The sequence below is a fragment of the Hoplias malabaricus genome, chromosome 3, assembly GCF_029633855.1.
Source record: "Hoplias malabaricus isolate fHopMal1 chromosome 3, fHopMal1.hap1, whole genome shotgun sequence".
In the NCBI taxonomy this organism is placed as follows: Eukaryota; Metazoa; Chordata; class Actinopteri; order Characiformes; family Erythrinidae; genus Hoplias; species Hoplias malabaricus.
This window is the reverse complement of record NC_089802.1, coordinates 55,391,070-55,416,717: the sequence shown is the minus strand read 5'-3', so window position 1 is coordinate 55,416,717 and position 25,648 is coordinate 55,391,070. Positions and strand designations below refer to the sequence as shown.

Sequence of the window (25,648 nt, the reverse complement as noted above, 5' to 3'; positions counted from 1 at the left end):
CCAGTTAGATTACTGCCATTTATTTTTATGTTTTGAGATAAAGAAATCTGATTGATAGAATGGAACTAATGTAAAATAGGTCAATTCTATCACAGGCTTTTTTAACCTTGAAATCTGGTTCTTGAACTGGTTTCATTCAGGATCTATCCAGCAAATGGGTTTTCAACCATTTTGAAACTGTCATGATTTGTGCCGAATAATCTCAGACACCAATGCTGTCTTTTGTTAGCGGTGGCATCATTGCTAGGTTATGTGCATATGTGGTGAAGCAATACTTGAAGAGCTTTGGTCAGAGAGCCTAAATAAGAGGACTTCCTCCCAGGGTAAGGAAAAATTGACAATGTAGGTTTATATTACAAGATTTTATTCAGAGAATAGGTTGTATTAAATAACTGATTTCTTTATATATCAAAAGACATGTATTTATTTACTTATAGATAAACGTACATGTTTAATATTTCAAACAACTGCAAACCCACAATAAAAAAGTGCTTATTTCTATAAAAATATAAAGTCTGTAAAATCTAGGGCAGTGTAAATAGATTTGATATAGTTTTGGTAGCATGCAATATAATATCTTAGGTATACAGTATCACTGACTATCCAGCTCAGGGTCATGGTGGAATTTAGTACTTGCTAAAAAAAATCCAGAGAAGAGGAGACAGTTTTGGAGTTTTGATTTAATACAAACTAAACTTATAGCTACTGCATAAAGACCCCATCAATATACAGAGCATAGCAGAACATGGCTTTGTTCCAATAACTTCTTCAGCGGCAACAGTGCAGTCCAGCAGGACAGAAGAGTACATCAGGATCCAGGGCCTGCTTTTACATTACAATTAGAGCACAACGACTGGAAAGATACTGAGCTGAAATGACACGGCATCATAAAACCTCACAAAGCGGAGAGAACATTCCCTTTTTTCTTCTTCTTTGTGTAAATTCTTTACATATTTCTGGGATCAGTGAAAACATTAAAACAAAAATTAGCAGAGCTTGAAGATGAGCTATCAATCTATCTTTTTGAACATATGTGTGTGGGTGTGTGCGCAAATATTCTCAAATATTCTCTGAAAGTGTATGTAAACACCATTTCCAGAAATGTGGGGACAATTTGTAAAATGCTATAAAAAAAGAATGTGGGAGTGATTAAATGTCTTTAAATGCTTAATGTAACTGACAAAAATACAAAGAAAACATTTCAAGTGTTTCTGCTGACCAACTTGATTGCATTTTGTAAGTATAAACAAATTTAGGATTTGATGTCTGCAACACACTCAAAAATATTGGTACAGGGGCAAAATAAGAGTGAAAAATCAAACCATGGTTTGGGGGAGCATCAATGCCCAAAGCATGAGTGACTTCCATATTTGTGAATGTACAGATCACATGGAGGTATATATTAAAATTTTAAAGTTCTGTCATCAAAGTGATGTCTATTCCCAAGACATCCATGGCTATTTCAGCAAGACATTGCTAGGCCTCATTCTGCACATTCTACAACAGTGTGGCTTTGTAGAAACAGACAGCTTGGCTGGCCTGCCTGCAGTCCTGACCATGAAGTGTAAGAATAAGAATTCAATTCATAACAATTTAAAATGTGTTTGTATTTATATAATCCTATAAAGTTGGATCAAGCTGTATAGTAGTCAAGTATATAATCAAGGTGGTTATTAAAAATTTTTTTTTTTTAATTTTGCTTTTGTGCATTAGTTGGCAGTCCTTGGACAGGTTAAGTGGCAAAAAGTATTCGAGACTAGTAACATTTTAGAAGTCATCATGTGAGATTTAGATAGTAAACAATTGTAATAGGTGTGTTTAAGAGGTAATCAGTAATTACGAACGTATAAACCTCAATTTTGTTGTATTTGTAGAAATATTTGCTGCATAGAAAAAATGTAGGTCCCTTTTTAAAAGGCATGCTTATTTCAAATAGATTCCAGAGCACAAAGGAAAGTCTGTTTGAATATAATATTAAATCGTTTAAGGTGGACCTTAATATTAATTTTGGAGGCAGAATGTTGCCAAGCTTCAAAATCCTGCTGTGGCTTCTTTGAGCAGGGAACAAGGAACAAGTAAATGAGAAAGGTTTGGGCTTGGTATATCCTAAAGCTGAGAACTGGAGGAAGCTCTTTCATCATCATACTCACATCACGAGGATGGTGAATTCACTCTTTCTCATACACATACACACACACACACACACACACACACACACACACACACACACACACGCACACAGACAAGCTGAGATAAAGTGAACTAATGTTCCCTAATAATACATTAAAACATAAATCTGACCACCCCATAAAAAACCCCAAACAAGCCCAAACAGTAAAAAGAGCCTGAGTGATGCACACTTTGCCGCTTCCGTGAGTCCTGATAGATTCCCAGGACCCTCCAAAGTCCATGGCCAACGCCACAATACATTTGGTTGTGCTACACTCTCTGTGTTAACCCAAAGTGCATGTTGTACACCATATGTCAATAAATTTTCAGCTTGAGAAAATAACATTCAACTACAGAGCACCATCTGTGTATGAGGCTTTTCACGAACATGGAAATCCATGAAGCCATTAAAGCAACCTCAGCTTGTTGAACGCCACCCTGGGGACAGAATTTCCAAATTTTTCTACATTCTTTACCTTGAAACACAACAAACAGCTCTTGGTAGCAAGTCAAACAAGGTAACAATTAAACTCTCCTGTTAATCTGTGTGAAGAACAGTGCATTTATCGTCCTTTACATGCCATAAAGCAACATGACACACAGCTGTAAAAGCAATCATTAAGCTTCACTTCACGTTCCGTGCACGTTGCACTGACATGCCCCAGCTCTGCTAAACCTTCTTCAGCTACAGATAGCCTAATATATCTTCTAACACTACAATCATACAAAAATTCTGTAAAAGTACAATGTGATTTTAATTTTTTAGGATCCTTTGAACAGTTCATATTCTCCTCGTATTATTCATTTGCTTCTCTACTGTTTCTCTGTTTGCCATGTCACTAGCTTCTGGTTTCCTTGTAAAATATAATTGAACCTCACTTTGACATCACACTTTCCTCTCCACAAACCACCCATGCTGGAGAGAGGGAGCTGGAGTATACAAAAGCCTAGATCAAAGCTATGTTGCTGGTTTCACATATAATTCAGAATATAACTTAAACAGCTTCCAAAACCCAACTATTGGGCATGTGGCCCTGCTATAATTCAGAGCAAATCTCCAAGCTATCTGGGAAAAGTGTAAATTAAAGTTATTACCTACATTGATATGACTAGCTAAACTAAGTTTAAGTCTGTAAAAAGCATACATTGACACTGAGGTCATGCACCAGTCAAATGAAGTTTTATCAAAAACTGATGTAATGAAAAAATATTGCCTCTTCTGCTTTCATGATTTCATCATTTTCCATTATAAAATAATATGAAATTAAACAAAAGCTTTGTGAACTGCACATGTACTGCAGTTCATTATGCCAAGGGGCAGCCGGGCTTGGTACAGGAAGGTACAAGGTACCCAGGACCAATAGGAACATCCATGGCTGAAGTGCCCTTGAGTAAGTTACTGAACCACCTAATGCTCCTCATGTGCTGGGGATGGTTGCCCACCGCTCTGGGTGTGTGTTCACAGCCACTAGTGCACTAGTATGTGTGTGTGTTCACTGCCACAGATGGGTTAAATGCAGAAGAAACATTTCGTTGTATGTTGTACAATGACAAAATTATTGCACACACATCATTAATGTCATCAGTGATTGAAACCATTGATTAAATCAAGTCTATAGGTTAACACCTTTTGATTATTCATTAATTTTCCGTAACTTCTGTTTATAGTGTTTTATGAAAAAAAAATCTGTAATTCACCATGAATGTAAATTGCTGAAAGGAGTTGCAAAACTAATCTTTAATTTGCAAAGAAAAAATCATTCTTACTTGGATTGACTTGAGATCTTGCAAACCCAGACAAGTAAAGGAGAAGAGGTAATGGAAAGAGCATCTTCCAAAAGTGGTTCATATCCAATAGAGACCAGGGCTTCAGTCCTGGAGGGGAGATAAATATACAAAATAAATGTCAAGCTAAAATAAATAGAGGGGAATATATTTTATGTTACCCAGTTAAAACTATATAATTCTGCAGTATTTTTTTTACTTTGTTCTATCAGCATGTTTCACAGCAACAAAGAGCCTTGCATAATTCATTTCATTGTCATTAAAAGAGGTTTCCAACAATGCATTCTTACTACATATTACTACCCTCCTAAATCCATAATATTCAAATAATTTTTACCAACAAAATTAATTAAATGTATTGTTTATGATTTTGATTGTTAACACACTTCTTTATCTTATGTAATATACATGACATAAAAAAGTGTGTTATAATCATGGAATGATCCAGTTTATGATATGCAGAGTGGGTACCTCACATAGGGGCCATGTTTGAAACTAACTACAGACTCTCTGATTCATCCAGGCCACTGGTTCTCCTTTAAGGCACCTTCTCATGAGATAAATTTAATGGCAAAACAAACCAACTTTTACCGTAACCATGACTTTACTTAATTCAATAAAGATGCACTAATTGTCTGCTGAGGCTGGTTGAAGTTTCCATTCATTCATCACACCACAGCCAAGGACCTGTACTTCTCAGAACAAAATTATGGGAATGTTTTAACTGACACACAGTAGTATGGACTGAGCTGTTTAATGACCTCAGGCCAGAAAACCACTTATGAGACGATCAGATTTACTGCCCTTCATAGACAGGCCAATAACTCAGTCAAGAAATTTCGTTAGGCTCCAAAAATTAGTGCAAGGATTGTATGTAGGTATTGAAAAATAATATAGTTATACAAAATATCACAAGTAATTTAAACTTTAGGCACCTTCAAATAATATGCAGACAATGTTATATATTGCATCGTGAATTAAGTGCTTAAGAATTCTTGGCATTAAAGTTAAAAACAAACTAAGCAGTGGACACTGAGCAAGGCGCCTGACAGTGACTCAGACATTACCTCAGCTGTACACTGGTCGCTGAGCCAAAATGAGAAACCACTTAATCCAATGTGTCACACAAAGTCCTGATCTCTTGCCAAATTATACAAATGAGGCATGCACCATTTCACAAAACAAACAAAAAAATTGGTCATATTGTTGAAGCCTGTTTGTGACACTTAAAATAATGTATAGCATTTCAGTAAACATACTGGCAAAGTTTCCCATAATTATAAATTTAATCTCATAATACTGATTAAGCATCTCATAATGAAGATCTCCTAATAAAGTTGCTACATAGAAAATAAAAGTAAATGTTAATTTCATATCGTGAATTACTTTCATGACTTCATCTGAAATATCCAGAATTGTGCAACCTTTTTAGAGATAATGTCTCACAAAATGTTCACGGCAATGAAGCTTAATCCTTTAAACATCTTTGCTAATGGTATCAAAAGGCTTAACTAATTCAGTAATGAATGGAATTGTGCAATATGGCAAAAATGTAACATCACTGTGCTTCACATCAGAATTGTTTTCAATATTCAGTAAATATCATGATATTTTTTTCTAAACCTGATGGGACAAGCTCATAATTAATCTGATTATTCTATTTAAAATTTGTAAATTGTAAAAAAATTCATAAACTTAATGTATAGAATTGCAAAAAGTTGCTAAAGTTAAAGCAGGTTAAATATTTTTGTACAGATACTTCACCTCTTGTAAATAATAAAGTTTTCTGAATGAAAGAATGTAGCACTGAAAAACAACAACAACAAAACTGATGTAAAATATATAGCTGGGGTTTGCTAGTGTGCCATATTAAAGTACAACATCAACATAACACATTAGCATGTGCACTAATGCACAAATATGGGTATGAAAAAGTATTACATAATTTAAAAATGTCAGGAAATGATTCTTTTCAATATAATGGAAATGATGAATGTCAGATGCTAAGTAAGATTAAAAACAAGTTTGATGTAATTTGGTTTTGCAGTTTTACAGCCTTATTTTTCATAGTCACATGCTGTTCATAGGGGCTTATGTAAGACTAAAAGACACATTTAACAGAAAACAACAAAGTTGAATTTCATGGCTAAGTGTGGTATTTTAATATATCTTGCTAAATCTTACAAATTTCTAATCTTTACTATAAACTTTAAAATGACATCTTTCTGAACATATTTACTGTAGAATATTACAAAATTAAAGACCAAACTCAAAATTGTACAGTACCAGTCAAATTTTATGACACATCTCATTAGTCATTGGTGGAATAGGGCTATTCACTGTATAGAACTGTGTACCAGCCCCTACCTCTGCATAACCCAGGCTATGGTCTCAAACACAGTAAGAAGGCGAGCAGTTCTACAAATTAACTCTTGACAAGGCCACAGCTGTTCACTGAAAACCCTTCCAAGGGATGACCTCATGAAGCTGATTGAGAGAACACCAAGAATGTGCAAAGTTTTCATCAAAGCAATAGGTGGCTACTTTAAAGAATCTAAAGTATAAAACATATTATAGTTTGTTTACTACATAAATCCATAAGTGTTCCTTCATAGTTTTATTGTCTTTCATAGTTCATTTACAATGTAGAAAATAATAATAATAATAATAATTTTAAAAAACTAAGAAAAAACTTTGAATGATGTCCAAAATTTGACTGGTACTGTACTTTCACAATATGTGGAAAATGGCCCAAAACAAAAGAAACCCTCCCTGAGTGGGTGTGTCCAAACATTTGACTGGTACTGTATATTTTCAGATCAGTGGGAAAAAAATAGCATTAATGTATAGTCTTGATTGAATTCTTCATAAAGTACAAATGAATAAACTGACATTCTAAATTTTAAATTCACAATTCACACCTACACAGCAATACATTTTCACTAAAGAATGTGCACAAAGCCCAGTGGCTTGTTTATATAAGTTCAGAGTAAAGATTGAGCAACAGAAGGACAACACCAACGTGGATCTCTGCTGGATAGCTCAGAAGAGTTTTTTTCCCCTCAAAAAAAGTATTCTTTAGCAGCCAAACACAACTGTCCTCTAACAGCTGCGTAGGAGTGTCCCACATGGACATGTAGGGATCAGACTGTTTTCTGCTTTCTCTTTCACCATTAAGAGTCTTTAAAAGCCACATTGTCTTTCAGATCTTTTAAATAATAACTTTATCACTGTAAACTGCATGTTTATGATTAAAATATAAGTCTTTACTCCATAAGAGTCCAGACTCAGTTCCCCACAAAGCCAAATTATGAGAAATATAAAACAGACCTAAGAAACCAACGAAATAACAAGGAATCAATGTGTTCACTTTTCTTGCTGTATTCTGTAACATTTTTTGGGTTAAAATCCCAATGTAGCATAAAAATCACCACAACCATTTTGTTTTTGAAATGGGATCAGAATGAGTTGTATGTAAAAAAGACAGGTTACTAAAGTATTTTAAAGAATTAGAGTTACTAAAGTATTGCTAAAAAGTTGGAACACACCTTTTTAAATATAGGCTTTTAAAATAGACATTTCTGTTGCCTCCATGCCCTCACCAAACACATGGTCATTCTTTAAATGAGGTCAAATGTACACATACTCACAAACGGTGACTGCATCCAGGATATTCAGTAAATTTACAGTGAAGGAAATGTGAAATTTTTTGTGTGTTCAGTCTATTATGTTACATGGCATCAGCATCTATACTGCTTTGTGTCTGGTCACGCCACTGATCTTGTAGGTTCAGCATTTTATTTTAAACCAAAAGTCCACAAAAAAACAACAGCACACCATTTACTCTGGTCCCTGTGCTGACAGATGCTAGATGTGTTAAGAAATTCCACTATATTTTTATGTTACTCAGTACTTCAGCAATTTTTGGATCTGATACTTTAGTAATTCTGTTATTTCTTGCTCCTTTAGCTACTTTACTTTTAGATCCATCATTATGTTACACAAGTAACAATATTTTTACTTAAATATGGATTTAGACTACATGCCTCTATCAACTGCAAATTATAAAAAGACATAAATACTAGTAATTATTCATTAATATTAATGAAATTAATATATACATTATATATATATATATATAAATTACATTACATTTAATTTAAATTATTCATTCATATTTCATTATCTGAAACCGCTTTTCCAGTTCAGGGTTGCGGTGGCTCCAGAGCCCACCTGGAATCACTGGGCGCAAGGCTGGAATACACCCCGGAGGGCGCGCCAGTCCTTCACAGAGCAACACACACACTCACACACACACCCACACCTACGGACACTTTTTGAGTCTCCAATCCACCTACCAACGTGTATTTTTGGACTGTGGGAGGAAACCGGAGCACCTGGAGGAAACCCACGTGGACACAGGGAGAACACACCAAACTCCTCACAGTCACCCAGAGCGGGAGTTGAACCCACAATCTCCAGGTCTCTGGAGCTGTGTGACTGTGACACTACCTGCTGCACCACTTTGCCACCCTAATTTAAATTACATTATATCTAATATAGATTATAATGGTGAAAAATTAAGGACCATATACTGGCCTTTACAATTTATAGATTTAAACAAATAATTAATTCATTCATTGTTAGTAACTGCTTATCCATTTCAGGGTCACAGTGGCTATGGAGCCTACTTGGAATCACTGCGCACAAGGTAGGAACACAACCTGGAGGGGGCGTAAGTCCATCATAGGACAACACACACTCTCACAGTCACACATACCTATGGACACTTTTGAGTGGCCAAACCACTTACCAACGTGTGTTTTTGGACCGTGGGAGGAAACTGGAGTACCCGGAAGAAACCCACGCAGACACAGGGAGAACACACCAGACTCCTCACAGACAGTCACCTGAGGTGGGGCTCAAACCCACAAACCTAGGACCCTAGAGCTGTGTGACAGTGACAGTATCTGTTGTGCCACTGTGCCACCCTTAAACAAAAACTGCATATGTGTGTGGTAATAGTTGGAGGCACATGCAGAAGTATAAATGTGTACAAAAATACACATAAAAATCTGAGTGTTCCTCACTATAATATATGGCAATGATTTATATCAAGTTATCAGATGATGTATGTGCATATACATTAGCGCCTGAGCATTTCGCAAGAAACCAGCAATAACATCTTTTTGAAATGTTTCTAATACAGTGTTATGAACAGCTCAACAGGCTTTGTCAGGAAACTGTCGATACAAATAAGGCACTATTTATCATTTTTATTACATTGTGAAATCTTTATACAGTCTAACCCTTTCATGCAGACAAGGAAATATGATCTTGGTATAGATATTTTAGACAAGTTTTGGGATTAAGCTCTTGATAATATTAACAAATGCTCAAAATGCTGTAGACGAGTATCTCTATTCCCCCTAGAGGATTATTTGTTTGTATTTAGAAAATGGACAAAATGTAAAAGTCATTTGATCATAATCATAATTAATATAGATACACAACTTTATGCCTGAAATTGACTTATGTGATGGGATGTGTACCTTTAAACATAGTCTGAATCTCTGTGTCTCCATGTTAATGTGTGTGGTTCAGCTCTCATTTTGTTACGTTTTTACCTCCAATAACAGCAGTGGTTCTGAGTTAACTCAGATGAACTCCCCAGCAGAGGCCATACCACACAAAGAAACAGGAGCCATGACCCGAGTTATGAGGGACCCTCAATTACTCAGAATGGTGCATTCCGGGGTTACAGCACAGTGGGGAGAAGGCTCTATGCTATGCTGTTCAACCAGCATTTCCCACAGCCACACAAATCCATGCTTACACACTCACAGAACTATTTTCACATAGCCTGTTGGTTCAAAGTTGGTTCAAATTTAACCACTTAAACTACATCCTTAAAACACAGTCAGTAATCTAAAAGGAGCAATTAATCATTAGTACAAAAAAAAAAAAAAAACAAGAAATCAATATTTATGAAATTTATATTTTATTCTATTTACCTTTATTATAATGTGCAGTTACATAAACTGAGGGATGCAATTGGGTAAGCCCTTTAAATGACAGCTCGCTAATTACTGTGTAAATATGGAGTACATTAAAGTAAAATAAAGTAAAGAGTATGATAGTAGTAATATGTGGTTATTACTGAGTATCTTACAAACATTTTACAAATAAGGCATGCCGTAAGTACAGAGTAATACCTGTTAAGTAAGCTGTAATATAAAATATGTACTGAGTAAGTAAAATGTATGATACTAGAAAAATATGGTTATTACTGGGTGACTTACAAACATTTCACAAATAAGGCAAGTAACTGTGTACTTCTAAGCATAATTATAGATTACAAAATTTAATTAAAAATATGTAAGTTACTATTACTGTCATTTTTTCAAAATAAAGAATGCTACTATTTTAAATACACTGTAGTTCTGAATGTAATAATAGATCCTTTAAAATTATTTACAGTGCACATTCAGAGAAGGACAGGGTCAGCTGCTTTCGTTACAGGCACTAGCAGAGATTCGTGGTGCTTTGTACTGATTAGGTTCAGGACATGTGATTTACCACACCAGTCATCATCACATACTTCAAATATATTTTGCACTGTTTTTCATATATGTATTGGGGCATTATATGTACATAGCTGAAACTCTGCTAGTGTCTGTAATGAAAGTAGCTGCCCATGTCCAAACACGTTGAATTCAAAATAGTAGCTGCAAATGTAGCAAAAAGTATTACAGAAGTAGTAACTTGGATAAACTGTCATACTTTGAATTAAATTTTGCAATCTATAATTAATCTTTAGAAGTACAGTGAATAGCTACGTGCCTTATTTCAATGTTTGTAAGATTCCCAGGAATAACCACATACTTCTAGTATCATACCCTTTACTCAGTACTTATTTTATCATACGGCTTACTTAACAGGTATTTACTCTGTACCTACCTAGTGATTATTGGGCTGTAATTTAAAGTGTTACATGAAATGGCTTTGTTGTCTCTGAATGAACCAGTGTATGGTGCATAGTGATGTTCCCCTAAATTAAGTCATTTAGTAGAAAATTTTTGATACACCCGGGCCACTAGGTGTCAGTATAAAGACAAGAAAAGACTGTCTAATAATTTCTTCAAAGCTTATTATAATACCTTTTTATAATCTGAAACTGTGAGGAAACAAATGATTTTAGTAAAAAGTAAAAGAAATACAAAGTAATTAAGTACTCATAACATTCACAATGACACAAGATAATATTTAGCTTGTTTTGTATGGTAAATAACTCAAAATTTCCTGGTGACCCTGATGAGTATAAAAGACCACACCTTTTTTGCTAGAAGAGAAATAATCAGTCAACCCTGTGACTAAGAATCTATTGCATTTTGTGTTCCAAAGAAAGTCTTAAACTGCTGAATTCAGACAGCAGATTTTATTACATCATAAACTTGAGAAACCAGTACCATCATCATGCGGAAAGGGGCTGTCGAGCTTGTGGTGAGGTAAGCAGAAATAGAAGCAGGAACCATTTGCACTTTTTTTTATAGAGTTCCATTTACTGAATGAAGATTCAAGTGTTAAGTTACACCTAAACCACTTTTAAGATATTAGGAGACTTTTTAAAATTTGGAAATAATGTCTAAATATGTCATTTTGATGAACACAGATGAGTCTTTGGGGGTTGGCTGTCTCAGTGAATTAAACTAAAAGTTCTGGTGTAAGCTTTAAACTGGTGCTATTATCTGATAATACATATGATGTAGGTTGATGGACTCTGAATGGAATTCACATTCACTTCTGTTACTGTAAAGGCATAGAAACATCTGTCTTTGTTGTACCTGTTTCCATGGTTACTCTGGCACAAGACAAACATAAAAATCTGGTAAAAATCAGTTTAAAGTTACCAATAATTTTTGCCTTTTTATTTGTCCAGACCTTAAGATAAAAATATCCAGTGTGTACTCCATTGTACTAAAATTGTAACACTGTAAATTCATGTGCAAAGGGAAAAGTTCTCAGAAATTGCTTAAAGGAAAATTAATTAACATTCTGTAAATACAAGGTATTGTTATAAAACAGATGTGATATATTTTTAACAAAGGGTCACTGTACAGTTTGAGTTAATAAGTACTGAATATATTTTTCCTACATTCATTTTCTCTAACAGTTTCAGCCTGTCCAGGGTTATATTTGGTCCAGAACCTACCTGGAATTACGGGGCGCAAGGCAGAAACAGACCCTCGAAAGGGTGCTTTTCCATCAGAGTGTGTCAAAGACCCTGTCACTAACACGCTCACACCAATGGACACTTGAATAACCAGTTTCTGAACTGTGGGAAAAAGCCAAGAACCTGGAGGAAACCCACACATACACACTAAGAACACACCAATCTCTTCACAGGCAGTGACACAAGACAAGGTTTAAACCCACAATGCCAGAACCATGGATCTGAGTGAAAGTGCCATTACTGACAGCGCCACTGTGCTGCCTTGAATGTATTCAAATTCGTAATATATCCAAATGTTTCTGTATTCCCTTGAGAGATAGTGCATCATTCCATTACTCAGTCTTTTCTGACCAGTTGGAGTGGTGCTTGTCAACTAGAACTAATCCCTCCATCTTCCAATAACAAAACCAGACCTCACTAATGTTGTTGTGGCTGAACACCAACAAATCTTCTAACAGAAATGTTATAATATCTAGTCTAGTTTTCTCTAAAAACTTGAAATTTCAAGCAAAGTTGGGACAAATTACCCATTAATACCTTTTGTTGTAGAAATAATTTTGGATAAGCAAATATACGTCCCCAAACATTTGGCCATAATGTATATACTGATCCTGGGGTGGTTTGTGTAAGTCCCTGAGTCATTATCCATCCTTACAGCTGGTCCAAGATTGCAGAGAGGGTTATGTACACACTGAGGCTTTTCTCACAGGTATTTCGGTACAGCACCGTCACTCTACATACATATACTTCACATTCCCACACTAAAGCGCATTCCATACACAGAGGGAAAGAAGGAACCACTCAAAATAATTGAAATCTTTCAAAGATTATTTTAAGTATTTTTAAAATTTCTAAACCTAAAAACACAATGATGGCAGTGAAGACTAAGCAATTTCATTAAATGACAGCTGGGAGTAATTAAGGACCTCACTGTGAACACTGCCCATTAGTAGAATTAAGAGACATCACTTCAAAATATGGTGGGAAAAGTGATTAGAACTGTACAAACTTATTAATTTTTATTCAAGATAATCAACTAGCAAAAGAAAATAGATGATATAGAAGTATAGAAATATTTGTTAAAAAATCATTATAGAGAAAATTAAAATGAGATCTGAAAATGTCCAGAGTTGTTTTTGTCCACACTGCCACCCAGAGAAGAAAAACACTGAAATAATGTGCAGTTGCCAAAGAGCACTGAGAATTGGAAATTCCCAAAAATACAAACACTGGCAAATAAAACAAATATTATGGTGGTCTTGGAAGAGTGGACTCCACAGCCCAAACCTCAACATCACTGCATGTTTGGGATTACTTGAGTTATATGCAAATCCAAACAGTAGAAAATGCAAGTTTATGAGCTTGGAAGACAGGGACAACTTTATACCATAGATTTCTTTGCAACACAGTAAGCAAGGGTACTGAGAAGATGTAATAAATGGAGTGGTGGAGGCATAAAATGTCTGTTTCCAAAAGTGAAATTCCATAAAAGTAGGATATTTACAGAAAAGACAAGGTGTGTGAATGCATTTGAAAAGTAACAGCAACTGGATATTTGCTGAGCTCTTACAGACCAACTGCTACTCTGACATAAACAAGCACTTAGTGTAATAAAGCCTTGAATATCACTACTGAAAATATCTTTACTGAAAAGCAAACAGGAAAAGTGTTGGGAAACAATCAGCATTTCTGAGAAAATGCCTCTTAACAACACCTTTGCAAAAACAGAGGACCAATGTATAATACTAGCTCTCTCCCCCTGCAGTGTCAACAGAGGAGGATTTACCAAATCCCAAAACACAATATTGCCCCCTGAGTGCTGCATGCAGAAGAGAACAAGACCACAGTTCATGCCCTCATGGCAGTTGCTACAGTCAACATGGCTCTCACGCAACTGGCAAGGAAGGAGAAAGCTGTAAGGTGTACAGGATAATCAACAGATGCACACACATTAAATGTAGTGCTAAACTTATGAATCTTTCACCTATATTAGGAAATGTATATTCATATTTTGGTGATATATTTTTTGTTTGTTTGTTTTCTGGCATATCAGCATATACTCCTTCTTAGTCTTTCCTGCAAATGCACAAAAACTTTTGGACAGCATATGAAATGAAAATAAAAAGCTGGGATGTAGACATTTATTTCAATCTCTATTTATATGAAAATGTTATAAATATATTTTTAATGTCTGAACCAATTATATTCATTGTTCTTTGTGCACTTCAGAAATTGATCTTGGCAATGCACTCCCAAAAATGTGGGCCAAAGGCAATTTAAAACAAAGAATGTCTTGCTGCATTAAACACTGAATTAAAAACCAATCAAAGAAAAAAGGTCATTAGGACCATTTCCAATATAAAGTAAAATTCCACCTGTCATGATATACGGAGGGAAATTAGTGGCATAGTAATATGAGCATCTTTAAACACCCAATCAAATCTGAGTTTCATTTTTTATACAATGTATTTTAAACAACATGTTTTTCAACATGGTCACATTCTACATTCAGAGAGTGTGGGTGTCAGATTGGCCTGACTGGAGTCCAGACTTGTCTCCCACTGAAAAAGTATCAAAAATAATTAAGTGCAAAATATTAAAATAATGGATCTGTATGGTTCTGCAGCTGAGGACAGGTAGAGTTAATAAATATAAATCTGCTCTTAAAACAATATAAGATGGTGTCATCAGTGGGTATAACACAGTTGTAAACATGCTTCTGTCAGAACGTTTGCAGACATCAGAAATTAAAAATGTCTCAAAAATCTCATAAAATAAAATATCAAATGTTGTGCCATTTGCTTTTTTCAATTTAATAAAAGTCTATCAGAATTTATAACTCACTGCTTAATATTTTTAACAGCAATCCATTAACCTTACCAGCTTGCATGGAACAGGGCTTTGTATAACTAACTGTGAACCTTGGGAAATTCTTGAATAGCATACTTGTGCTATTGCTCTGATTTTTTCCTATCAGTTCTTTAAAAAACCTTTAATCAAGCAAACACTATAAGGTCTATATGAAAACAAAAAAAGAATCATGTGCAAAAGATGAAGAGGAAAAGGTCAGTAATAATTTATTGGATGTTTCAACTGGTGTTATAAATGAGAATCTTAAATTATCAGTGAAAATGCTAACCTACCTATATATCTATTAGCTTAATGTTATCATGCTAACTGGGCTAACATCATTTAGCTGGGTTCTTGTATCAGATTAAAAAAGAGTATTTAGTGACACTAAATGTTGCAGGTTAGTGTTTTATAGAAACACACATAATTTTTTTTTTTATTACATCTTAAACACATTTCACAAAGACAGTTGCTTTCTGTTAGCTGTGTACTAGGATTAGGGCAAATTAGCCTGAATAAACAGCCAAAGCCATTATGTATACAAGGATGGATTGGCTGGATTATAAATGATGCATTAATAATAGGATTAATTTGTAAATTCACATGAAATATTCTTCATTGTGGAAAACCTTTGAGAACTTCAGCTTTCTTCACACAAGCATTATCCAAAGCCTTCAATTAAGTCCCAGCACAGTTCAATGTCAAAGTCTGTTTGCAATTAGCGGCCCTGGTTGGAAGTGCAGGGTTAGTGAGGACTTTTAGAGCACTGTAATTGCAATAATTGAGCTGAAAATGACAGCGAAGGTCCTTCACGCAACTCTTCAGGGTTTTTTTCTACATAGATTTCCACAGCTCATTTGAGCTCATTACTGTTGACAAATCAATAACATGTCTAAACTCTGAGACTGCTTGTCATGACAAAACATAGGAATTACCACAATAATTGTAGAAAACAAGTACCTTCATACTAGCATGTAATTGCTACATCAATTTGAAATAAAAGACCAAATGGAGGATGCATGCAGTAAATGTAACATTTTCAGATATAAAACTTAACTAGTACCTGACTTTCAAAACCCAGTCAAAGCCCAGTTATTGCACCACTGAAAGCTGTCTCACCCTGCTGAAATCTGGAGTGTACATATTCCCGTGAAACATTCCTGTGCCACACAAACACTTTTTTTTTTTTATAATAGCTTATTAAAAAGGCAGCACTTGAATAAGTACAGCCCAGAACAATGCCCTTTATACAGGGCCTGCTACATGGTGTTGGAGTGAACGCCTCATACTTGAGCTGATATTAACACACCCATACACTTAAATGAGAAGGGAACATGTGCTTTTCATTTGAAACCTATTTCATTTCCCCCTAAGGCAATGAACATAGCATTGTAGATGTTTTATTTTTATGGGTAATGCATGAAATCCAAATCAAATGTCAGTTCCAGCCTATAAAGTGGATCCAGGTGATGGCAAGGGAAAAAAAAAACAGTAAAATAACACAACTGATGTAAAGTCATTCATAAACCTGATTATTAACTTACACACATGAAGCAAAGTATGTGTGGAATTGTACTGCAGGATCTGTTTTCTCCTGATGTGTATTTTATTTCATCCACAATAAAACTGTATAATGATTTAAATTTATATATACAAAAAAGAAACTTTTAAAAAATATTTACATTTCTAAACTACTGGTCTGTCATATTATTTGTTCAGTAAAATCTACATAATACTCTACATTTACACTTTAAAAGAAAAATGGTACACAATGGATAAAAATGACAGTATAATTCAAATGTTGAGATTTAAGCAACATCATTCAGCAGGGAAAGGTGCATTGTAGCATTGTAGATAGAGTTAAATAATCTGCATCACAAATAGTTTATTAATGAGCCACACAAATATTCAAATGTAGTTGAAAGTTGAAAATCAACATATTGATAACAACTACATGTAGTCCCCCTTTCTGTGAGTCATGCCCCCTCTTATCACCACTATACACAACTCTGGCTCACTAAGTTTCTCTAGAATACATAAAATTATGCACATATGCGATATGGGATATGCTACTGTTTTTTTTTTTTTTAAGACCCCGTGAGTTGTGGCTAGAATGAAAAAGGCCTCTAAGGGAGTGCTAGTAGTTCTTCCTTTGCACCTGCAGTAAAGTGGCTGAAGTGCACAATCATTCCCTCAAGGTTTTAGGGTTACATTAAACCCAGAAACCTTGGCTTATGGAAAAAAGTGGTCCAGGCCAAGAAATCCTGTTCCATTTCCTTCCATAAAAGCAACACTCATTTCACACAGTGCCATGTGAATGATGTGTGAGTGAGACATGCTGAAAGCTGTCGATGCCTTTAATTTACACACTCATTGCACAATTTCTCAAAAAGCAGCTTGAGTTCACAACCTCTATGCAGACTCGTAGCTTCCTATAAAATATATATTTGGGAAACTTAAATAAACTAAATTAACAGTTTCAGACCTAGGTTTTAAGGGACTAACAGTTGTTGAATTGATGAATTTGGTAAATCAGTTTGTATATGTACAAATGCATGTACAGCTTTTAGCAGATGCACAAAAAGGTGCTTTGTCATCTAATTCAGAGAATGCATCCTCACCAGTAGAAACAGGATGTGTCCAAATACCACTGAACTAAGACACCCCTCGATGGAAGACTTACTTTTGATTTATTTATTGCTATCAGTATATAAAGTATGGAAGGATATCAGCATCAATGTTATAATGAAAATATAATATGCAAAATGGCAATGCAATCCCATTCAATGATTAACAGGAAATTTTAAAAGAAGAAGAAGTCTGTTTCTAATTTCCATTCTACCTTAAATGTAGCAACTGTCATTGGGATGTATTGAGGTGCCAGAATGTAACTATTACTCTGTATAATGTGGATCGGAAAATTAGATAAAGAAACAGCCTCATTTTAACTTTTCCTCTATGATTTAAGTCAAAGACTTGTCTGCTGAGCATGCCTTTTCTTTGGACAGCAAGGATTTGCATTCAAAGCAGCTCAGTCCATTACATCTCACGATGAAGGTGGGGCGACTGAGATAGCTGATAATGGCAGCATCAGTTATGTGGCCCAGGAAGTATTATGAGTATTTATGTGTAGAAGGCTCATATTTATGAGTAGAATGCTCTTCTGCTGGTGAAGCCAAGCTTGTTAAATCTGGGTGGAGGATATAGGACATGAGTGAGATTGAATCCTTCAGCTATGTGTTCAACTTGTTGCTATTTATACACACTGAACATGCTGTTGTTAAGATGGGAAATTGTTCTTTGTTTTCCAAATTCAGCTGCATTAAAATGGAAAGGATTTGTCAGAGAGAGGTGCAGTAGAACAGTGGAGAGCTGGGTTCCTCAGCTGTTTTCAATCTCAAATCCAAATTACACACCAAACTGAAATATATCATTATGTTGGATATTGCTGACGTTCTGCCAGTCATTCACTATCGAGCCTTTGCCTGAGAGGTCTGCATCACTAATCTAAATGACATGTCCATGATTCTATATGATAATAACTTGGACATCTGTCACCACCCTTGGATAAGTTTGAGTTTGACTTGAGGCTACATTCAAGAAAAATTCTTTAAATAAAAAAATGGTTGTCAGTGATGAAATATTGTGATTGTATCAGGGTCTATAATGCAGGCCTTCACTACATGTATTACATGTCCAAAAATAGTGTGGAAACTTACATTTTCACTTAAATGTATTCAATGAATTTAAGGTGCACATGTTGTTAATGCATATATTTAAATGTGCACACAGTTTGTATATTCCCACAGAAAAGGATAACAAAAGCCTAAAGACATGTGTTGCCTAGTGAATTATAAAACACCCATTAATTGGACTGTGGAGCGCTGGAAGCACTTCACTGGAATGATGGAGCACATTTGAATATATTTAGGATCAGCTGAAATGACCTTTGGGATCCAGAACTAATCATCCAATATCAGTGCCTGACCTCACTTAATGCTCTGTAAAGGCAAGCAATATTCAAACCTCCCAGAAAGCTACAGGTTTTTGCAATAGTAAAAAGAGGTTTAACTACTTATTTATAAGGTGTAATATATTAGTTTTCTTCAAAAAAGTTTTTGGACTTAATGTTATTAACTTCTTTTAAAAAGTCTTGGCTCAGGGGGTTACTTTTGCCTGTGGTTCTAAAGTCAGCTCTGAAAAATAATTTGAATGATGTAGTATTTCACTGCATATAACATGAAATTTAGGGGTTAGACAAACCTGTTGTTTATAGCTGTGAAAACTTGAAACATATGTCAAAAGCCACAGAGGTGTTTCAGCTTGTTCCCAGTAGGAAGTTCATGACCTATGTCTAACACAAGCAGGAGTCATGCCATTACACACAACTACACCTTCACCACAAAGATTTTACATAAAATTTCAAATTAGGCCAAAATATTATTATTAAACCTATCCCTAAATTATTTTCAACATAACACCTAATCTAAAAGTAACTACAATAAAATTGTTGACAATAAAAGGATTAATATTTTTAGCCCTGTAGATAATATTTACTTTTTTTTTTTTCAAAAAATATGTGATTGTAAACACTTATGTCATTTTATTTTCAACCTTGCAAATGTATTTCAAAAGGGTTTGCTAATAAGTTTATTATTTATAGTAAAATATACACTAAAAGAAAACATATACCATACATTAATTTTTACAAAGTACATGAATGTGTAGTTCCTGTTAATGCGGGGGATATCATGCTAATTTTACAAAGCTTTTTTCAAAAAACAGCCTATTTTTACACAGGCAATTATCTTTTGAATACATAAAGAAAACCCCATATATTTCCAAGTAAAAGCAACCATAAACTCTGTGCTTTTAGGCAAAAAGTTGCAAAAGGGAATATATTCTTGCAGATGGTGTCCATATTGCTGCAGTGATCAAAACAGCTGGATTTGCTACCCTTCAACAGAGCAGATCATGTATCAGTTTGCTCTGGTATCCACTATTTTAGCCTGCCATGCAAACAGTAACTCTTCCAGAGAATCTTTTTAGCACAAAGAAGAAAAACTAGGGCAAAACAGAGAATAAGTGATACACAAAACTTCACACATAGATATATATATAAAGCAAAAATCTTTTACAGCCCTCCAAATCAAAGGCAAGAATTAGCCAAACCTTGAACAATAATAAAGAAAATGTAATATTTCAAGTCTTCTGAAAACAAAAAGAAAACTTACTGTTTTGAATTTTGCTTTTTCTCAAATCATTTGTCCAGGAAGGTCTTAATTCCAAGCAGTGAAAATGAGAACAAAGTTAAAATCCAAGCAGTCCCTTTCTCCCTCTATTCTCTCTCAGCCCTTATATCCAGCCACACTGAGCTGATGTAAGACAACTCTGGAGAGGCAAAAAACAGAAGAGAGAGAGAGAGAGAGAGAGAGAGAGAGAGAGAGAGAGAGAGAGAGAGAGAGAGAGAGAGAGAGAGAGGGAGAGAAAACTAACATACTGGGGATTCTTGGGTACATGCCAAAGTCCCAGAATTCCTCATGCCATACAGAAGGTTTCAATTAAGTCAAACTCCAGTGACCAATCGGAGAAGAGTTTTTTGTGTCTTTTTCTTTTCCTTGAATGTATTATTTTCAGGGAATACTGAAAACAGCATCATTTACAGTTGAACTTATTTATGGACAGTGCAAAAGTGTTATTGCAATGCTGTGAGTTTACTCTGTACAGTAAAGATTGCTTACTGCCCATTTTTGCTCAGATCTGCAGACATAATAACACATACAGTATGTTTATCTACAACAATAACATTTCGGTATGAGCCCCATTTTGTTTCATTTGTGACTAAGAGATATTTTTGCTCTGTATACAGTTAATATTTTGTCATTTTTGCCAGAATGATGCCATGTCTCCCTTTTGTCTCATGTTATTTCTTCTTAGGAGATTAGGAGAATTACCGTGGAGTCTCTTGAACTGTCTACATGCAACTTTTGAACATTAACATCTTCCGTTGGGGCATTCATTCATTTTTTTCCCTCAACTACTTTGTCCTGATTCATACCTGCTTCATACCTCGCTTCATAGGCAACAAGGCAGGAACACATGCTGAATGGGGCACCAGTCCATTATAGATGCCTTATAATTTTAATCTCACCATTTCAATCACACTGTGAATAAATTTACACAGCCAGCTAATGAAACTAGAGCAACTGGAGGAAACCCATGCAGACATGGGAAGAACACATCCAATTCCTAAGAGTGACCCAAGGCAGTGATCAAGTAATCAAAGCCATGCTGTTGGTTCTGAAGTGCTCAAAGGTTAAAGTCCTATATTTTTTCCTAAAATAAATAACTAATTAATTAAATAAATTGAAAGGTAATTTCCAAATTAACTATTTATATTTGATTTCTTGTATACAGGTGCTGGTCATAAAATTAAAATATCAGGAAAAAGTTGATTTATTTCAGTAATTCCATTCAAAAAGTGAAACTTGTATATTATACTCATTCATTACACACAGACTGATATGTTTCAAGTGTATATTTCTTTTAATTTGATGATTGTAACTGACTACTAATGAAAAACCCAAATTCAGTATCTCAGAAAATTTGAATATTGTGAAAAGGTTCAATATTGAAGACACCTGGTGCCACACTCTAATCAGTTAATTAACTTAAAACACCTGCAAAGGCCTTTAAATTGTCTCTCAGTCTAGTTCTGTAGGCTACATAATCATGGAGAAGACTGCTGACTTGACAGTTGTCCAAAAGACGACCATTGATACCTTACACAAGCAGAGCAAGACACAAAAGGTCATTGCTAAAGAGGCTGGCTGTTCACAGAGCTCTGTGTCCAAGCACATTAATAGAGAGGCAAAGGGAAGGAAAAGATGTGGTAGAAAAAAGTGTACAAGCAATAGGGATAACCGCACCCTGGAGAGGATTGTGAAACAAATCCCATTCAAAAATGTGGGGGAGATTCACAAAGACTGGCCTGCAGCTGGAGTCAGTGCTTTAAGAACCACCAAACACAGACGTATGCAAGACATGGGTTTCAGCTGTCGCATTCCTTGTGTCAAGCCACTTTCAAACAAGAGACAGCGTCAGAAACGTCTCGTTTCCAAACAGGACTGGACTGCTGCTGAGTGGTCCAAAGTTATGTTCTCTGATGAAAGTTTGCATTTCCTTTGGAAATCAAGGTCCCAGAATCTGGAGGAAGAGAGGAGAGGCACAGAATCCATGTTGCTTGAGGTCTAGTGTAAAGTTTCCACAGTCAGTGATGGTTTGGGGTGCCATGTCATCTGCTGGTGTTGGTCCACTGTGTTTTCTGAGGTCCAAGGTCAAAACAGCTGTCTACCAGGAAGTTTTAGAGCACTTCATGCTTCCTGCTGCTGACCAACTTTATGGAGATGCAGATTTCATTTTCCAACAGGACTTGGCACCTGCACACAGTGCCAAAGCTACCAGTACCCGGTTTAAGGACCATGGTATCCCTGTTCTTAATTGGCCAGCAAACCCACCAGACCTTAACCCCATAGATTTTCTATGGGGTATTGTGAAGAGGAAGATGAAATATGCCAGACCCAACAATGCAGAAGAGCTGAGGGCCACTATCAGAGCAAACTGGGCTCTCATAACACCTGAGCAGTACCACAGATTGATCGACTCCATGCCACTCCGCATTGCTGCAGTAATTCAGGCAAAAGGAGCCACAACTAGGTAATGAGTGCTGTACATGCTCATACTTTTCATAGTGATACTTTTCAGTTGGCCAGCATTTCTAAAAATCCTTTTTTTATATTGGTCTTAAGTGATATTCTAATATTCTGAGATACTGAATTTGGGGTTTTCATAAGTTGTCAGTTATAATCATCAAATTAAAAGAAATAAACACCTGAAATATATCAGTCTGTGTTTAATAAATGAGTATAATATACAAGTTTCACTTTTTGAATGGAATTGCTGAAATAAACCAACTTTTTCATGATATTCTAATTTTATGACCAGCACCTGTATACTGTGGAGTGAACTGTACATTTGAAACATTAATAGTCTGTATATACTATATCACACCTTTCTGTTTTCCACTATATGGACTTTTTAAAAATCTCTTTTTTTCCTGTTATACATATAGTCAGTGCTCACTGACATTTTAAGCAATTAATTATTAAATTCTGTTGGAATTCAGAATTGACCAATTCTCTATTCCCCTGACCCCTACACTTCCATTTTTTAACCAATGTTCTTTTCATGAAAAGTAATGAGAAAAACATCCAGCAGTCCCCAGCACACTTCTCTTTCCTTTTTTCCCTTTCTCTCTCCCTCTCTCTCACTTATTTTTTTTCTAAATTACTTATGGATAGTCCTAGCCAGGAACAGATTTTCAACTCTAATTTATGGATACAAAACAGATAGGGAGTTACTGCTTAGCTGAGAAGAATGCAGTGGTTGACAATGTACCCAAACCGTGTACTTGAGTTGAAGTACTAAATGTACTCATTGTAGATCAACGCTTGAGTGAAAGTACAAACGTATTTACCTTTATATGTACTTAAGTATTGTAAGTAAAAGTACCATGAGGTATTATGGCTCTAATATCAATTTAAACTTTCTGTAACGACTCATGTTTAACATACTGTAGGTAAAAAAGACTCTAGTGTCACTCTTGGTTCCCCAGTCTGTTAATAGAATGCCACTAATTAGTCTGACACTGATGAACAGCAGAAATGGCCAAGGATTAAATTCAGTGAATGATGTTATATCAACTATTACATAAACCCAATAGTCTGCCCCTCAAAACCAACAAAGGTTGCTGTCTCATGAGTATTAAGCCCAATTTATGCTTCTGTGTTGAACCTATCCGTTAACCTATCGTTAAGTCATGTCGTATTGACCTTATGAAACTTCACATCCAGGTCCAAACCGCTTGGACTCGAAAATGGCAAAATGTCATACATGGTGTCACACTTAACAAGTGGCTATTGTAGGCAGCGCAGTCTAATGCACACCTCTCCAGAAATGTTACTCGTTGTGTTTACGCTGACCACAATGACTAGGATTGGTCTGCAGTCGGACGAACATGGTTCAAGTTGCTCAAGTCAAGAAGTCCAGAAATATTAACTCTCTAAATAGTGTACTTTAAAGATTTGTAAAACTAATCCCACTACACCATTATATTGTTTACTACATAGGGTTGAAGGAGATTCAGGAGATATGAAACTCAGCCCTAGTGATTTCATAAAGGCATAGGACACTTGTGGAGGCTACGGCATAGGTTCTGCATTGAGTCAACTCAGAAGCATTAATTGACCTTTAGTATGTTCTCTGCATCAGAACATATGTTTTTTTTTTTTTTTTTTTTACTAATTTAGGAACACTGGGTAAGATTTATTACTTATTATGACTTTTTTTTTTTTTTTTTTTTTTACTAATTTAGGAACACTGGGTAAGATTTATTACTTATTATGAATTGTTTTATTTTTTTTTTATTTTTTTATTTTTTTTACTTTTACAGCACTAGATTGACTACACAAAAGTGTCCATAGGTGTGAGTGAATGTATGTGTCACAGTGTGAAGGACTAGCGCCCCCTACCCCCTACTGCTAAGCGCCCAGTAATTCCGGGTTGGCTCCAGACCCAACGCAACCCTGAATGATCTAGATAAGCTGTTACAGACAATTAGTAGTAATTTTTTTACACTTAAAATAATAAAACATATTTGAATTTCATAGCCATATTATATATATTTTTTGTCTTATAAACTCATGAAATTTGCACATATAAATACAATCTTGTCCCTCAAAAAAAAAAAAAAAGTAATAATAAAAAAAAAGCTGGTGAAAATATATTACCACAACCCTGAACTGGAAAAGCAGTTATAAACAATGAATGAATGAAAAATATTTTTGTGTAAAATCCTGAAAAGGGCTAAAAGTTTTAATGTGGAATAAATATATTTTATCTGGCACCAGTGACTGGACTAATACTAAGGATTTTCATTAATATAGCTATTATTTTTCAAGTAATATTCTGAAACTTCCAATTACAGTGATTCCATGGTCTAGCTGTAAAATATTACATTGTCATATACAGAAGTAACAAAAATTACTATTAAAAAGATTATTTATTTTAGTAGATTTTGGTGAAGCATAATTTGTTGGAAAATATGTGTAACTACAAAGAAAAAAAAATGTGTGTGGGGGTGGGGGTGATTATTGAGAATGTGGGTTATGACATATCCTTAAGTATCCCTTAAACTGTTGGACATGTGGATTGGGTCACTAGATAGTACAAAGGTTTTAAAAATCCTGAATGGAATTGCTTCAAAACCAGAGTATTTTAGTGGAAAAGGCATGAGAGAGAGAGAGAGAGAAAATATCACTGTAACGTGTGGTGACTGTGCAGACACTGGTGAATAATAAATGTGCCTCATAAATGCTGTGCTGGAAAAACTGAACCAACTCTGCCTAAGCTTTACCATCAGATGCAAAAAACAAACAAAAAAAAACAAAAAACAAAAACCCATACCTGTTAAATATGTACACACAAGAAAAGGGCCAAATCTGTTTTTTAAAAGGAAGATATCAACTCATTTATTTTTGATCATACTGTAGT

At 35.2% G+C, this 25,648-nt stretch overlaps 1 protein-coding gene across 1 annotated transcript in view; it reads right to left on the bottom strand.

Annotated features, from left to right (window-relative positions):
• ddr2a (discoidin domain receptor tyrosine kinase 2a) overlaps positions 1–20,396 on the bottom strand; it is a 40,324-nt gene extending 19,928 nt beyond the window's left edge. Inside the window, exons 1-2 of the mRNA XM_066664196.1 lie at positions 20,272–20,396; positions 3,937–4,044 (exon numbers count right to left, since the gene is read on the bottom strand). Of these exons, the coding sequence (XP_066520293.1) occupies positions 3,937–4,018 (82 nt within the window). The 5' untranslated portion in view covers positions 4,019–4,044; positions 20,272–20,396. The remainder of the gene's footprint in view (positions 1–3,936; positions 4,045–20,271) is intronic.
• Positions 20,397–25,648: the final 5,252 nt, after the last annotated feature.